At 40.4% G+C, this 16861-nt stretch overlaps 1 protein-coding gene across 1 annotated transcript in view; it reads right to left on the bottom strand.

Moving 5' to 3' along the window:
• GRIP1 (glutamate receptor interacting protein 1) overlaps positions 1 to 16861 on the bottom strand; it is a 353208-nt gene that overhangs the window by 15096 nt on the left and 321251 nt on the right. Inside the window, exons 14-19 of the mRNA XM_067313906.1 lie at positions 14068 to 14137; positions 13682 to 13827; positions 8687 to 8831; positions 7481 to 7620; positions 7124 to 7309; positions 2852 to 3008 (exon numbers count right to left, since the gene is read on the bottom strand). Coding sequence (XP_067170007.1) covers positions 2852 to 3008; positions 7124 to 7309; positions 7481 to 7620; positions 8687 to 8831; positions 13682 to 13827; positions 14068 to 14137 — 844 coding nt within the window. The remainder of the gene's footprint in view (positions 1 to 2851; positions 3009 to 7123; positions 7310 to 7480; positions 7621 to 8686; positions 8832 to 13681; positions 13828 to 14067; positions 14138 to 16861) is intronic.

Here is a 16861-nt window from a genome sequence, read left to right as displayed (position 1 = left end):
CAGTGGGGTGCATGAAGGCACCTTTGTTTCTGATCCCTGTGGTGTACGCTTCAAGCATGGTCGTGACATGCTGCAGAGCACATTCCTCAGTTGCTGTTGGAGTTGCTGTGTCAGAGGCTGGGACCCAGACCGACCCTCTGACAGTAGATGCAGCTCTCCAGGTCTCAGGCTGCAGGGAGTGCTTGGGGCCTCTCCGGGAGGCCTGGGCTGGCAGCCAGCTCTCCTGCAGGAGGTGCGCTGCTGTTGGCGAGTTGTGTCGTCAGGTAAGGGAGTTGCGGGAGGAGGTCAGTAGGCTGCGCAGCATCCGAGAAGTGGAGCAAGAGATAGACAGGGTATTCTCGGAGACTGTGCAGCTTTGGGAGTCCCAACCCCCCACAGCACTGGAGTTGCTGGAGGGCTCTGTGCCGTGTGAAACGGTACATCATAACATCGTAGAAGAAGGCTGGAAACTCCTCACTGCTCGTAGAAGGAGAAAGGCTCCTACTCCTCCCAAGGGCTTGCAGCTGAAGAACAGGTTTAGTGCCCTCCAGGATGAGGAGGAGATGGGCATGGCTGCAAGGGAAGTACCTGGGACAACAGACCCTGTGCCTTGCCGGAACACCCAGAAGAAGCGGCGGGTGATTGTTGTGGGGGACTCCCTGCTGCAGGGGACGGAGGCATCTATCTGCCGACCTGACCTCATGTCTAGAGAGGTTTGTGGCCTGCCAGGGGCTCGTGTGAGAGATGTCATGGAAAGATTGCCAAGGCTCGTCCATGCTTCGGACTATTACCCACTGTTGCTCTTCCATGTGGGTGCCAATGACACCAAGGGCAAACTGGAGACCATCAAGCAGGATTTCAGAGCTCTGGGGATGGTGGTCAAGGGTCTGGGAGCCCAGGTCATCTTCTCCTCAATCCTGCCAGTGAGGGGGATGGATGAGAGGAGGAGGAGACGGACTTTCCAGGTTAACGACTGGCTGCGCCGCTGGTGTTGGCAACAGGGTTTTGGTTTCTACGACCATGGGACCCTGTTTGAAGATCGACAACTGATGGCTAGAGATGGGATCCACCTCGCTAAGTGGGGCACGCGTGTCTTTGCCAACAGGTTGGCCAACCTGGTAAGGAGGGCTTTAAACTAGGAAAGATGGGGGAAGGGGAGAGTTATAGTGACAGGGTAGTTGGCAAAAGGCTGCTCAAGTCGGGATGCCTCCAACAGGTGAATGCAGCCAGGGAAGTGCGCATGGGATGTGGCTATGGAGGACCCTCTTTTACCCCTCCTGGGAAACCTGCATGCTTGATCGCCTCCCTGAAATGCCTGTACACCAATGCACGCAGCTTGGGGAACAAACAGGAAGAACTAGAGATCTGTGTGCGGTCGCAGGGCCATGATCTCATTGCCATTACAGAGACATGGTGGGATAGCTCACATGACTGGAGTGCTGTCATGGATGGCTACGTGCTTTTTAGGAAAGACAGGCCAGGAAAGCGAGGTGGTGGAGTTGTTCCCTATGTGAGAGAGCAACTGGAATATATTGAGCTCCAAAACAGTTGGTGTTTTGGAATCTATGGCTGCATCTCGTTTGAGAAGCTAAATACGGGCTTGAACTGTGGATAAAAATACTGCTGTTAAATTTAAGATATTAACTTATTAAGAACAGGAAGTATGAGGGAAACTATGATAATTTCCTTTATTAACTACTGACACTTTAGCTTGTGAAATCTTTTACTATGCTTCCGGTCAGTAGGGACCAAAGGAGCCGGATAAGGACTGAGCTCATACACTTGCCCAGATCTCTGCTAACATCTTGCCAGACTTTGCTGAAAAAAATATCACTGGGCAATCTGCTGGATCAGAGGATTTGTCATTCAGCTTCTGAAGAGCAGCACTGTCATCTAAACCCTTCCCTGATTTGCATTTCCAACCCAATAGACCAGACTTTATGAATACACTTACCCAATACATTTATACAGGAACCAGAAAGGTTTTCTTCAGCATTAAACTTGAACTTGTCACAGACTGGGATTTCAGGCTCCTTGGGCCATTACACCAAGAAATTGTGGTGCTAATGAAGCACGCATATGCCTGCAAGGTCTGAGGACAGGTACAAAAAGCACTGAAACCTTTTAAAATGTGATGTCTATCTTCCCTTGTCTGAGCAAGAACTGTTCATTGGCAGGAACGACCCAGGTCTCCACAGTTGTTCCACTGTTGGATGAGCCTTAGATAAGGATTTTTTGGCTTTTTGGATCTTTCACCATCTCCAAGCATTTTTCCCTCAGGAAGTTCCTACTTTTGCCTGCACACAAATTCACTGAAGAGCAGATTTACTTCTCAGAAGAGGAGGAATGTATGGCAAACTATTATAGCTTTGGATAAGACATTTTAACCTGGCTTGCTTTGCTCTTAAACTGAATCACTGCAGAGGTTTCAGACATAAATGGAAGAAGACTGCAGTTTCTGCTTCTTTGTCCAAACCAAAATGAAGATGAGAGATGAATGTGCTGGCATCTTTGGCTTCTTTATTTGTATGGTTATTTTTGGGGGGTGGAAAATAGAGCAAAAAATTTTTTAAAGCTTATCTAGGGTAAAGTTCCAATTCTTTTGGTTTATTCTGAAGAAATAAATGCTTTATTTTTTTATCTGAAGTAACTCAAATAAACATCTTGCTTTTGGCATTATAATCTTCCATAAATGTCACTAATCTACCCTAGTAAATTTCATGAACTATAAATGCTATATATCTCATATTTAAAGGAAGAGCTGTTACAGCTGGCTTAGAAAAATATAATTTCATTCCAGACAGCACATGTTCACTTTTGAAGCACAGCTGTAGCTGCAAATCAGAAAATGGAAACTTATACATAAACTTACCCACTTGCTGTAGATCGGTCCCATTCATCATCACTCAAACCTGTGTCATGAAATGGGTGGTTTCGTGGTCTACTTGGAGGGGACAAACTGCCCCTCTGTTTAGGACTCCTCCATTCATAGGCATTGAAGTTGTATCCTGAAGCCTGACAGCTGGTTCCTAAAAAGATGAATTATATATTTACGGCACTGTATGTGTTGTAATGACAGAAAGTCACATCTTCAGAGCTGGATTCTCTAGAACTTACATATCGACTCATAAATGCTACTTTTTTTTTTTTTTGCAGAAGCAGTCAGATATTTAGAAGAATAAATGACCTAAATTATGCCCTAAATCAGCTGTGCTCTGAGAGCTTCTCTTGTGAATGTCACTTGAAATCAAATCTTAAATATCTCCAACACAGTCTTCCTACCCTTTGTATCTCAGCTGCTCCTGATGTTTTGTGCTGGACATTTTCAAAATTTTCTTTTTCCAATTTGACATCATATATTGAATATGAGTGAAAAAATTGTGTATGTTGAAATTAACATGTCCAAAATTAAACATAATCTATTAAGGAAAATGTGCTTCAGACCTATTAAAAAAGAGTTTTCAAGGATGTATTAAAAAAAACCCTTGACTTTTTAGGTGACTAACAACAACATTTTTTCTGCCTCTTGGTGACTTATGCAAATTTGGAAGCAGTGCAGCTAAAAACTAGTGTCATCTAACAACTAAAGAAAAACAACTTTGCAATGATACAGTCATCTCAATCTAGGTCAGGAGCAAGAATATCAGCATAGCTGGCCTCAATCATGCAAAAGCTTAACACAGAGATTATGCAAAGGGCGTCTGCAGGGAGTTCAGCGTTCTGCCATGCCAAGTGAGTGTCTCTTCTTGAAGCCTGAGGCGTGCTGCAGAGACGGTTTGAAAGAGTGATAGTTCCCTGTACTCTACATGTCTAAATATAACACTTCTAATCCAAAATATTCTGGTTTGGGGGCTATCATCTGTGCCTTTGCGGCATTTCTTGATGGTTGCAGGCACTGGATGTACAGGAAGCGCCTGTACCGTGGCCAAGCGGAGTTTGGGTGTTAGGCCATTAAGATGTTCAGGAGATGGGGGTGAGCATCCTCTACATCCAAAGTTTATTCAATCACTCCATTCAAGTGGATATCTGAGGGAGACACTCTCTGTGATCCTTGCACTTGACAACTCTTCTAGATTTCAGAACTGTGTGTGTTTAATGTCCCATTATTTTTTTTTTCCTAAATGAAGCAAAATGTGACCAGTTTTCTTTAAGAAACCATGTGTGAGGTGCACTGTTGCACAAACTAAATTTACCTGCATAGAGCATCCTCTGCTTGGTAAGGGAAATGGAACAGCAGCACAACATGTCCTGGCACATTATCAGACTAATCTGTTTTGTCCCTTGACTGAAGTAACAGCATAAAATGTTGATTGTAACAAGGAGAGCTATCACTGTACTTTTAAACATGATTGAAACCTGCTGGTTACAATCAGATAATAAAAAGTCCTATCTAAATAGTTTAGGTTAACATTTTAAAATAATTAGATCACTGGAATTCAGTTTAAAAGCCAATGCCAGAAATAGTTTAAGTTATATCTGCTTTTTCAGGACTGCTGGCACTCATAATGCAGCTTTCATTTCAGAAGCACAGAGCGCTTTACAAACAGTGCAAGTCAGTGTAACGCTGACATGCACGAGCATCACTCTGGCCATTTAACATAGGTGGGAAACTGCAGCATACACATGTGAAGTATTTTGTCGATGATCAATTGATCTTTTCCAACAGTCATGTAACAAATCTGTGATGAGGACCCTCACCCTTCAGAGCTGTAATCTAACCATGATAGCAGATGCACAGGTGTAGCCAAGATCTCTGACCAGTGCTGCAGCTTCATTGGGCTCCAGAGAACAGGCTCCGACAGGATATGTGGGAGATGTGTGGCACAGGGAGCCAGTTCCTGCTCTGACTGAAGAGACTGTACACGATACTACTTATCCATATTATGGCTACCTAGATGCAAAAGTCAGCATGGTGCAGAGACCCCGGGGTGAGCATTAACTGGATTAATCTCACAACAGGAAGGAGGGCAGCTGTCTCATCACTGCTGAGGCCAGGACTTGTCTGTACAGGTGAGGACTGTGCAATCACAGCCCTGCACTGCTCTGCGAGGCTGCTCTGCCCTGCAAGAGGCCAACATGAGAAGCCATGTAGCAGGCCCCTTTGTGAAAGGGGGACTTGCTCTCAGCAGAGCTACTGCAAACCCTGGGCTTTTCCCTGGGGCTCTAAGAAATGAGGAAAGGCCTGGCTCACGATAAAGCCACACACTCTTGGGACCAATGTACATCCTTGGAAAGCTCACCTTGTGGAAAGCAATTTCTCTATCAGTCATTTCCAAATGTTTCAAGGCTGTGTAAGCACCACCAGGCAGACTTGATAGCTGAAGTGTTTAGTGCTGGGTGGTTTTATCATACAAGCAACTTTGATATTAGTTCAATAGTACTTCTCATACTTAATTAAGTGTGATTTGGATTCCAGCTAAGAGCCTGACACAGTCTGGTTTCCAAGTGATGTACCAAGAAGAACGTATGGATTGACTTGTTACAGCCTCATGCTGGGGAATTCTGCTAAGCAAAACCCGGTGCCATGGAGCTGCTGTACATTTGTTTGATCTTGATGCATTCCTTCTCTAGTCTCTGTAGGTGGAGTTCTCTGATGTGCGTGTTGGATTAGGAAGCTCTAGTTTGCTGATGACTAACAAATATCACTACCATCACCTCTCTAATGAGGGCAATTCACTTCCATAAATCAGTCAAAACCTACCTATCTCCGTCAAATCCCATGTAACTAGAGAGTTATGTGCTTTTCCCCAGCTAACTGGCAGATACTAACTCACAAGTTCTAGGAAGGGTTTTGGTTGTGAAAATGTGAATGCTGTGTGGAGAGGACTCCCAATTAGTAAGGCAGCCACATTAGACACGTGCAAAATGTGGTGTTAATTCAAGTGAGAGAGAAAAGACTGCTCACCAGCATTAAATTAGTAACTAATAGGATAAAGCATTATCTGGTGCTCCAGAAACATTCCCCAAACTCTTCAATTTGCTTAGCCTGTGCTTATGCCAAGAAAGGTTTGGAGAGAAGCCAAACTCAACTTGACAGATCAAGATAGAATGAACTTTAATAGAAATGTGGGTCACATTAGTACAATGGCAAGGAATAAGGCACAAATTTGACTACACTCAGGCTGTTTTACAGAAGTGGCATGTACCCAGTCAAGTCTGGGCTGATTTTTTTTTAAGGCAGTTAGAAAAGACCTGTTTTGAGACAGATACTGGTTTAGTTTTGGTAGTTTGTTCATAGAGTCTGAATGATCAGGACTTAGGAAAGTTCTCTGGGCCCCAGGCATTTCCAGAGCTGAAGAGATTTGTTCCAAATATCATCAATTCACACTGGAAACAGAGCTATCATTCTGGCACTTTCTCCGCAATACTTCTCCTTAGAGCTTTTAAAAATCAGAAGAAAATCTAACATTATTTAATCATTTTACAAAGGGTTAAATAAAACAAGCTGTTTGGAAGCTACTTTTCCTGTTATCTAGAATATTACAAGATGTCTGTATCCCCCACTATCTAAGTAAATCTGTCTTATCCTATATGAACTAAAATGAAATTATTTGAAAATCCTATTAAACAAGAGTCAAACAAACAGAAGTGTAAAAGTTAGTGTTAATTAAAATAATCTCTTTAAACAGAAGGATGGCTTTTGAGGGCTGAGAGTTAGACATTAATGTCACAGGAATGAGGAAGAAGCAAAAGATTAACAAATCATAAGTAATGTATGATGTTCCCCCTTCAGGAGTTTAAAATAAATCTTTTCTGTTGTCAGTTAAAAATTACTGCAAATGGTCATCAAATGCTCAAATTCATGAAAATCTTCAGTATGTTCTCCGCTTTGCATTAATCTACATTTGAAGGATAAACTCATTTAGTTGTGGATGAGCTATGGACTGGGCTATTCAGATGTCGGTAAAGCTAACAAACGCCTGTAATGTATTGATAAATGCTTCATAACACATCATATTGCCATAAAAGAATGAATCTGAGGCCAGCCAAGTGTAAGAAATTATGCTGCCTGGCAAAGTGTGTGGTCATAATGAGACACCAGCACATTACAAAGTTTAAAGCTGGTACAAATAAGGTTCTCTTTAAGGCAAAGGAAGGTCAGCCATGAAGGTGGTAATTTCTGCTTTTACATTCTTGATAGTACCTTGACTTCCAAAGCTGGTGTCAATACCAGAGCCATCCCATGACTCTACTGCGCTGTCAACGCTTGGGAGTGTAGTGGAATAGATGTCTGAGAGTTTGCTGGATTTCTGTGCAGTAGAGGTCTCATCTTCAGCATCGCTCAGTTCACTTATGTGACCAGGGACAGAAAATTTCTTGGGACTGGTAGCTGGACAGGATTATAAAAAAGAAGTGCGGGAGTAGTCATATCTTTACTACAGTTCGAAGAACACGCTTTTTACTACTTATATGACATTTTGTCCAGGGATGGCGTAAATGCTTGTTAATGTACAGAAACACACTCATTAAAGAGCACTCGTGCTACTTTGGCCATACTCACCATCTGTCTGCTTCTTGATTTTCAAGGTGACAGTTTCTCCTGCCATCTGTAATAAATGAATGGCTTCACTCAAAGGTTTTCCTTTCAGGCTGCTGCTATTTATTGCTAGGATTCTGTCTCCTATGTGAATTGCCCCAGTCCTACAGCAAGAGAGATGTAAAACAGTGAAAAAAGGAGCATAAAAAGCAACAAAGGCAGTTTCTTTGCATATCTGGACACATGAAAGTGTCCCTTTCTTCCTTTCATTTTGCATTTGCAAGTACAGAGTACTTCTATTGTTAGCCATGCTTAAAGCAAGTCACCTTTGTTGTAGCGACAATAGCAGAGCTGAGGCATGGAGATGCAGATTTCTGCTTTACTGCAGTAGTTGAGTTTATCACCTATAGATGATATTCATTGCTCCCATCTTTTTAAGTGTAATCTCAGACAGCCCAATAAAGTCTGAAATAAATATAATGTTTCTAGAAGTCTTGCAACAGAACAGATAATGGCAACATGAGCAAGTAACCAGCTATTTCACCAATGTGTCTTTCAGGATGGATCAGATCAAGGGAAGAAAAGCAATACACTCTGTAAACGTACCATTCATCCCGGCTGTGCATATTAACACGCTTTGTGTTCTGCATGTTCTCTCTGAAACCGCCACCAAAAGTAACAGTTGTAATATACTCTATACATTTAAAAATGACAGGTGATAGCTATAACTTAATATTGGCATTATTCTATCACTTAACTACGAGGAGCATTTCTACTCCTTGGGTAATGCTACCTATGGTGTATATAAGTCCACATACAGATGCAGTGTGTGTATATGATGAGTGGCATGTTTTCAGATAAGCTTAAACACCTAAAGTCCTTTCTCTACCTATTCTACTGTACAAGACCACAGATTTTAAAAGGCTGCTAAATTGTTCCTGTGACTGAGCAGTTTGATTGACTGGTCTTTCCTAGGTGATTTATAGTAAGAACCACAATCCTCTGCTCTGTTTGGTACACCATGTTTAAGAACATCCTATTAAAATATCCCTCATGCTTCTGAACTTGGCAATGATCACAAAATGACAGAAAAAAGATTGTAAACTCAGATTTGGAGGAATAAAAAAAAAAAGCACTGCTAAACCACGAAAATTAGTATGCTCATGTGAACAAAAGAAATCTTGATCTTGACAAAAAGAATGCTTCATAATAATTTTTTTTCCAATTTACCTTTCAGCTAATCCTCCTTTTGTAAGGCTGGAAATGATTATGGGATCAAAGGGCTCTTCAGTACCAGAGATTGTAATTCCAAGAGGCCCACCGTAGCGCTTTAGCTCAACAGTATAAATAATTGCTCCAGAGCTCTCCTGTTCATCTGCAATAAATGCCAAGGGGATGCAATTGGTTTCTTATGAAAGAGGGAATGAAAAAAATAACACATTCAGACTGGTGACAGGTAATCAAACAACATTTGCAAAGGATTACATTTCAGATATACTTCTTAATCATATTATACTGGTTTATTTTCGAAAACAAATCTCTCTCATGCAATCTCTTTTTATTGCCAAACTTGGTTATATTGAAATCAACAGCAAAACTCCCCTTATTCTAGTAGAACTGAATTTTACTCTGTTTAAAATCTTGATAGCTTACTTGCTATTAAAATGTAACTTCAGGATATTTTGTTAGAGAAGAGAATGTTACTACTATTGTATAAATACAACTATTCTTCTGTTTCTCGACCTGAATGGAGGGCATTTAAAACCAAGGAGAATTTGAAAGTCTCAAAAACAAACTTATTTAAAACAACAGTGGGAAAAGTCAGAAGTCATCATACGATGAGCAGCTGTTTTACTGAGAAAACCTGGAATATATCCCATGTTTCTGGTGGACAAGTTTTGAGTTTTCATAGCAGATGCAATCAAAAATAGCTTCTGAATTCTGTGTTTATCAACTAAACTAAACAACAACTGCATTAGTTTTCATTTCATTTGCATTATTTTGAAATCTTGGTCTCACCAAACTACCACCAGAAATGGAGAAGAATGCATGAATGGCTAAGCTAAATGCAATTTATTTTTCCTTAAACAATACCTTAACAGGTGCTGCAGCAAAAAGAAAGGCTGCTGTATTAATACAGTGCATGCTCTTTACATATTATCCAAAAGTATCACAGCAGGAGAGCAACCAACTGTAATATCTTTTAGTTGTGAGGGGGTATTTTAAAGTTTTAAATGTCAGATTTCTCCTCAGATCAAAATAACAAATGCTCCCTTGCCTATCTAATGATATTGGTATTCAGCCAGGGTGTCCAGCCTGGCAGGCAACTTTTCCTAGATCTTTGGGTAATGACATTCTGAATGGCTCAACGAGTGTGGAAAATATCTAGGATGACTATTCAGCAAATGCTATTAGCAGTAACCTGAGACAAGTTAGGAAATTTAAATGTTCCCATTTTTGCTCAAGTAGATAGTATAATTTTAAAAGGAAAAAAGAAACCTGCATCACCAGCAAAGTTTTAAAGAGTTGCTTTCTTCTAATGTTGAACATGGTACTTCAGCAGAGCTGGGGAGACATTACTATCTTTTAAGCTATTTTCTCTCTTTCCAATCTGCAGTGAACTTAAGTTTATAGCTTCCTCCTACCTCTGCTCCCTCCTATTTCCTACTTGCTATCCACATAAAGGAAATCATACACATTTAAAATTAAAGGAGAGAAGAAGAATTAGCAGTACTCATTCAGCAAGGAACACTAGGTCTTTCACACCTCGTGTTGGCCTTGGATTCCTACTTGCACATTGTCAACAGGGTCTTGGCCCTCGACACAGTTCACACAGACTATACTTTATCTGACACACTGTTTCCAAAAAATGTCCAAGACCCTGCTGGAGCCACTGATGGGCATACAGTGGGCTAGCAAGGAAGCTGCCACTGTACAGCAGAAAAAGTGGCAGTTCTTGGTTGCCTGTTAGACCAATTATGGATCAATGATAAATCCTTCGACATCCAACATTGGTAATATCTACATAGATAGTTGTGGCATTCACACTAATGCACTTCAACACTAATGCAGCACTTCAACAGAATGATGTAAAGTAAACCACCAAACTAACTGAAAATGCAATAGCTGGTATTTGCTAAGTGTCAACACAATACTGATGTTTCTCTGTTATCAATGGTAAGCGAATAAGAAGATATTAATCATGCAGCAGCCCTGCCACATTAAAGTTGAAGGTTTATAGATCTTAGTGAATAACTTAAAAGGAGACTGGTACATTATGTGTTTCTTCTGGTTAGCTCTAGTTAACAAAATTAATGATAGAACACATGAAATGTCAAATTGCTACATTATTATTTTCAGTGTTTTTGCCAGGCAGCAGGAAGGCTTGCTATTCAAGAACATATGTGGCCTGAATTCACAATGAAAGCCAGTTTTGCCATGAAAGCTAAGAATTATGATATTTTAAAAGGGTGGCAGCCATTAGGTTAATCAGGAGATAAAATTAGCCTCAGAATGGAAAGCTGTCAGGAAAAAAAATGGAGAACAGTACTTTCTGCTGAAAACATTATTTCCATCTGCAGAAGGCATGTAATCAAATTATCACGTTTTAGGGTCTCATGTTTTGTGAGATTTTCCCTTTTTATTTTCTCATAGTAATGTAATTGTGGATAATTCTTTGAAACCACATTTAATAAAAGTAGATCCTCTGCGCTGCAATGCCTCTGTTCTGTTTACTGGTCTCTTGCTTTTCAGAGTAATATGTCATTAACACAGACTAAAGTGCAAAGCCTGAGGGAGCACTTGACATGTATTACTCTGCTACTGACTTTGCTTGCAGGTTTGGCTATGAGGAACACAGCTTTGAGCTATATACAACTGTCTGGCACAGGGAGGAAAAGGAGAGAGAGCAGAGAAAGGAAAAACAGAAGGCTGAAGGAACAGCTAGAAGAAGCTAAAAATACTTTAAAATAAATATCAAAAGAAAGAGTTTGAAACACAGAGAGGGAATGAGAACCTAGGGAGGCAGAAACCCCTCCTCCCTGCCCTGCCCTCTTCAAAAAAGGATATCATGAGAAGTTAGAGAAGGTAAAATCTTAATCTAATTCTGTAATTTAGAAATTGTTCTGGAGTGCTCCATGCCTACCCATTTATTAGCATCAGGCTTTTCTTTTCTTGGGGGATTTATTAATGATTTGTGCTGTTAAGTTAAAGAAGCACAGTCGCTCTTTATGTGAGAAAAATCAGTCAGGCATTCATAACTGGCAAATATAATTAAAATCGATTTTAGTTGAGGTGCACTTTTTCTTACACTTTTGCTACTGATTTGCCACCGTTTTTAATTTTTTTATCATTTTAGGGGACACATTCATTTTAGATCTCAAATGTCTGAGATCTGCTTTAAACATTTTTAATTATGCTTTGGCAGCTATTCAATCGTTATAAGAATCGTTTGTATAGAGAATCTTGTTCAGTAGGTCCCTGATTAGTTGTCCATCTACATTTGAATATGTTCAGTTACATCAGTCCTATCTGGATAAGACACTGTAGCTGTATGAGAATCTTGATACAGAGGTATTGATACACATATACTGTAATTGTAAATTAAGCAATACGCATTTGCATTGCACGGAATAAGAATCCCACACAGACTAAAATCTACACCATCTACCCTGGTGTGCAGTACCTAAGAGGCCAAAGATGGTATTCTACAGGGATAAAGACTAAAATCCACATTTCAGTGGAGATGATAACAGAAAATGTGTACCAACTTCAACGGAAACAAAAGCTGTCCTGGAAAGAGGCCCATGAGTCGAGAAAAACCCACACAGTGTTTAGAAGTGTGAGAGAAGTTATTATCTCTTCTACAAGGCCCTGCTCGTGCCCCTCTTCTACAGGCTGCTGGTAATTTCTCCGCAGAGGTACTACCCAGGTGGGAACTTCCAAATGGGAAGAGGGATCCTGGGCTGCCATGAACATTTAAATGACGGTTTCTTGTGTGCAGGAAAAACACTTCCCTTCTACAGGCATTTTTCCTGTCAAACTTCTGTCAAGTGTAGCTGCAATTTGCTCCCTTTGTAAGATACCTGTTTTGCTCAGTTTTATAACACAGCCGTCAATCAGGTGTTCTTTGGATGCACAGCCCATGGCCAGTGAGGCCAGCCTTTGTCCAAGATGTCCCAACTATACTTAGCAAATACCACCTCATGACCTGCTGGGGCCTAAATATCCATGCCCCCAATAACCTTTCACCTTGCTCGATCAAAACTTATTTCTAAAAGCCAATTTTCACAAGATGCTAAATGCGTCCACCTTTGCCTTGTATTGTGAGGAGATATTTTCTGTTTGCTTTCAGAAGTAGAAAAGATTTGTATCAATTAAAAGCATTCTACTGCAATTCTAGCCACTATTTCAACAGTTATACTTGATTAGTTTTTTTAAACAATAAGGTGCAACAGGCAGTACCTTTTTTTGTGTGAGACTGTGTAGAGCTTAAGACAAGTGAATCCACAGTTCGTGCCTTTATGCAATACCATAACATAAATAGCAGTAATAATGGCAGTTATAATTACCTGACTTCCTTTGTCACTAGAATGCATAACAGAACTTGCTTTATTATCTCCAGGCAAAATTTTGCTTCTGTGCATTCCGTAATTGGGAAGAACCAGGAATATTAATAGTTATAAGTGTGCAAAATGATGGCAGCTTTGTTACATCAGCTAGGCTGATCATATATTGCTCCCCCATCAGCCATCTAGCACAGCATGTAAAGTACTACTTACCTTTAAGCATGTGAACAGTCATACTGAAGTCAAGTTTATATGATTATGCATTAAGCATGCACTTCACCACTCTGCTGGAGAACTGAGGCCTATGGACCATGCTTTGCTATCCATGATTCCAATCTTAAAAGCAGAGAAAATTTCAATATGCTTCCAAGAGAAAGATCAATCTTATATGGCTACATCTGAAGGGAAACTGCCTTTCCAGAAAACAAAAGACCTCCTTTTGCAGCACTGCTCTTGCAGGCAAGACGGCCACTGAGGTAATCTAAAAATTTATAAACCCTTAAAATTTTTTTTTACTTTGACATTTTTAAATTAGCATTAGCAAAAATCAGTAATGTTTAATAAAACCATTTCTCTTAAGTCTAAATGCAAAAGAATAACCCTATATTCTAAAATACTTGAAAATACACATAATTTGTAATAGGCTCATTGCTAATACCAGAATTATCTTCATCTTTGCGGATCTTTAGCTTTACAAGGTCCTCACAGTGCTGAAGGATCTGGACTGCATCTTCCATTGAGCAATTGTCAAGTCGAACGTTATCTATTGCAAGCAACTTATCACCCAGTTCTAGTGTCCCAGTTCTGTGAATAAACAAACAAACAGGCTTACATGAAATACCAGTAAAGCAAGGTATTTTAGAAGATACAAATACTAGTATAGAACTTAGATTTTTCTAAATAATTGTTTCTTAACTTAGTGGCCATGTCACTTGTAACTAGTCTGCACAAAATAAAAATCTCCTGCAAGCTCCCTCTGTTTGAGCTGAGTCTGACTGGCTATATGATGGAAACACATTTCTACTGGGAGCCTGAATGTCTCACCTGTGAGCAACACTTCCTTTCTTGATATCAGAAATAACCAGAGGGTCCCCTGGTTTTCTACTGGATGGAGCTGCAATAAAGAATACACACAAGTATCTGTTTTTATTTGTATATATTCACATGGGCTAATTATGTATATAAATCAGTATTTCATACACATTATATATCTATATTATATTTCTTCCCCCCTACATTAAACATACATAAATAAAAACAAACAAAAAAAAAGCAGTAAGATTTTTAATTCTACTTCTAAAAAATCAGAAAATGCTAGAATTAAGGTGACTGGTGCAAAACGAATTCAACCTGACATGTTTGTGCTCCAGGTTAGGCCAGGACTGAACCAAGCAAAGATATCATGGTACAGCTGCAGTGATATATAATAATACGCTGTGTAGGTACGAGACATACGGGGAGACTTTTGTTAGTAGAAACTTTCAGCACAACTACTGATGTGGAGCTTTTGCCAGAATATTTCTGTCACACATAAAACATCTTTTACCATAGCCCTGACCAACAGAGCTATTCTGGCAACATTTCTACTGAGTAGGTTATGCCACATCCTTTACATCCACCCCTGTCTCCAGCGCTTAAGACGGACGTAAGAAGATAGTGCTGCCTGGGTGAGAAAGGAGACACCTACTTTACAACAAACAAGATGCTACGGATAACTGAGGCACAGTGGTTGATATGCAGTTATCACATCTGCACAGACGCAGCTTACATCACATGGATGCTTGCTTCAACGTGACTCAGTGTTTCCCCTGAAGTAAACCAGTGGCTCTTTTGATGAGGAACTTGCTCCTCTATACAACTGCAGAGCCTTAAGTACTGTGGACTTTTCCCCACTCTGTACTGGAGAGATACTGGACCCATTGCAATGCCAGCAACAGTCAGATTACTAAAATCCCCGCCAGTTCTCTCCTTGCACACCTAACTCAGCTCTTTAGGAGATATCTGACATAATTTTCAATTTGTTATTTGTCTGTCATGGTTAAAAGGAGGCTCTGCTCTACAGTGCCAGTCATTGCAATTAATTAATGATTTGTGCAGAAGTATTTGACATGTTTCTGTGAGACAGCTCTGCAAGCCATTCACAATGCTACTAAGCTTGACTTTTGGCTGTTAGCGAAGCAGTTAACTACCCCAGAAAACCACAGGGAGAAGACAATAAGGACTGATTGCTTCCAGAAGAACATTTCTTGGAGCAGCTTCATTTAGCACAATATCTTGGGGAGTTTCATGTGTTTGCTGACAGAAGATCGTACTAAAGATCTGACATAGCAAGCAGTGGGCAGAACTTAAGAACTTGACAAAAGATATGTTTTTAGAGAGAGGTGCAGCGCCTGCTCTCTGCCATTGGGAAGCATACTGCCTCCAGCTGCTGTGAACAGGAGGTAGTCAATGTGGTAAACACAGACTGACTCTTGGGAGCGTTGCTGTAGAAGAGAGTGCTGATATTAAAATGTTGCTGTGTGCTGCAAGGTCTCAGTTCTCCTGAAAGTACTAAAGGCTTTGCCCACGTAGGGCTCTTTAGCTGCTCTGAGGCATTTCTACGCTGTGCCTACCAAGGCCTCTGCATCCATGCAGAGAAAGTCCTTCTCCATTAGGCTCCAATGCCTGACTAACAATCACCAAAAAGCTTCCAGGCTGTGGTAGGACCACCTACAAGATCTTGATGTCAGTTACTTTAGCAGCTCATGATTCTTCTGTTTGGTGGAAAATGACAGATCTTCTCCTACAGCAACCACAAGGTGCATTAACAATAACATTTCCAACAGTATTCTAACAGACCCTGGTTAATCTTGGCTGCCCTGGCCAAGCAAGCTTTTGAATGTACAAAGGAACTGTTTAACTACTGCTAAATAGCTGTATTTCAAACACACTATCTTGAAAACCCAGAAGACAGAGGTACAAAGACTTTCAAGGACTTTGAGAACTTTGTCCAAAAAAACATGCTTTCAGAAAACACTTCTGTTGCAACTTAGAGAATAGAAAATAACTTTTTGCAAGCTGTACAATTTTCATAAAAATTAACAGAACTAAAGAAAACAATCCTTTATTGTTCCAAAAGTGCAAGTGCAAACAAACTGAGTACAGGAACAGTGCAATAAAGGTGTTAGAACAGAGAAGAATCAAGGACCAAAATGAAACATCCATAGAGTCCATGTGGTTGCAAAGGATAAGATATCACACACAAACTTTCTACAGTTTCAAACTGAGTAAGTGTGAACCCGCAGTTTTTGGTCAGTCACTCTGTGCTGTTAATTTTGTCTGGGGAATGAAAGCCTTTTCCTAGGCAGCAAACAATGCTCAGTGTGAAATAAACTCCCCCCATGTTGACAAGCCCTTAATAAGCAGATAGTCCACTCTTTGTTTAATTCTTGCTGTTCAATGTCCATGACATACTTACTGCAACTATTCAAGTTCTGTTGCAGAGATAAAATCATTAATTTCCTCCTGAGCTTTTGTACTGCACATCACCGTAGCTTAAGATTGCTTCCCAAACATTAGTGAACAGGCTCTGTCCCCCACAAGAAGACGGAGTACTATTATTCTTATTTTACAGATGAGGAAATGAAACATGGGAGCATTTAGGTCAAAGTATGACAATTTAGGGTGAGCAATGAGATACCTATGCCCTAATTTTTCACAGTAGTTTGTAATGAATAATACCTTCCATGTTCAAAGCACAACTACTGGCATTTGCAGCAATAGCAACAGCCTTTCTGCAAATGTGACCCCAGGATCTCAATGTTTTCCCAGAAAATCAAGCAGCCACCTGTGGAAGATC

Source organism: Apteryx mantelli, chromosome 1 (genome assembly GCF_036417845.1).
Source record: "Apteryx mantelli isolate bAptMan1 chromosome 1, bAptMan1.hap1, whole genome shotgun sequence".
Classification (NCBI taxonomy): Eukaryota; Metazoa; Chordata; class Aves; order Apterygiformes; family Apterygidae; genus Apteryx; species Apteryx mantelli.
The sequence above is the reverse complement of the archived record's forward strand: the minus strand, read 5'-3'. Positions and strand labels throughout refer to the sequence as shown.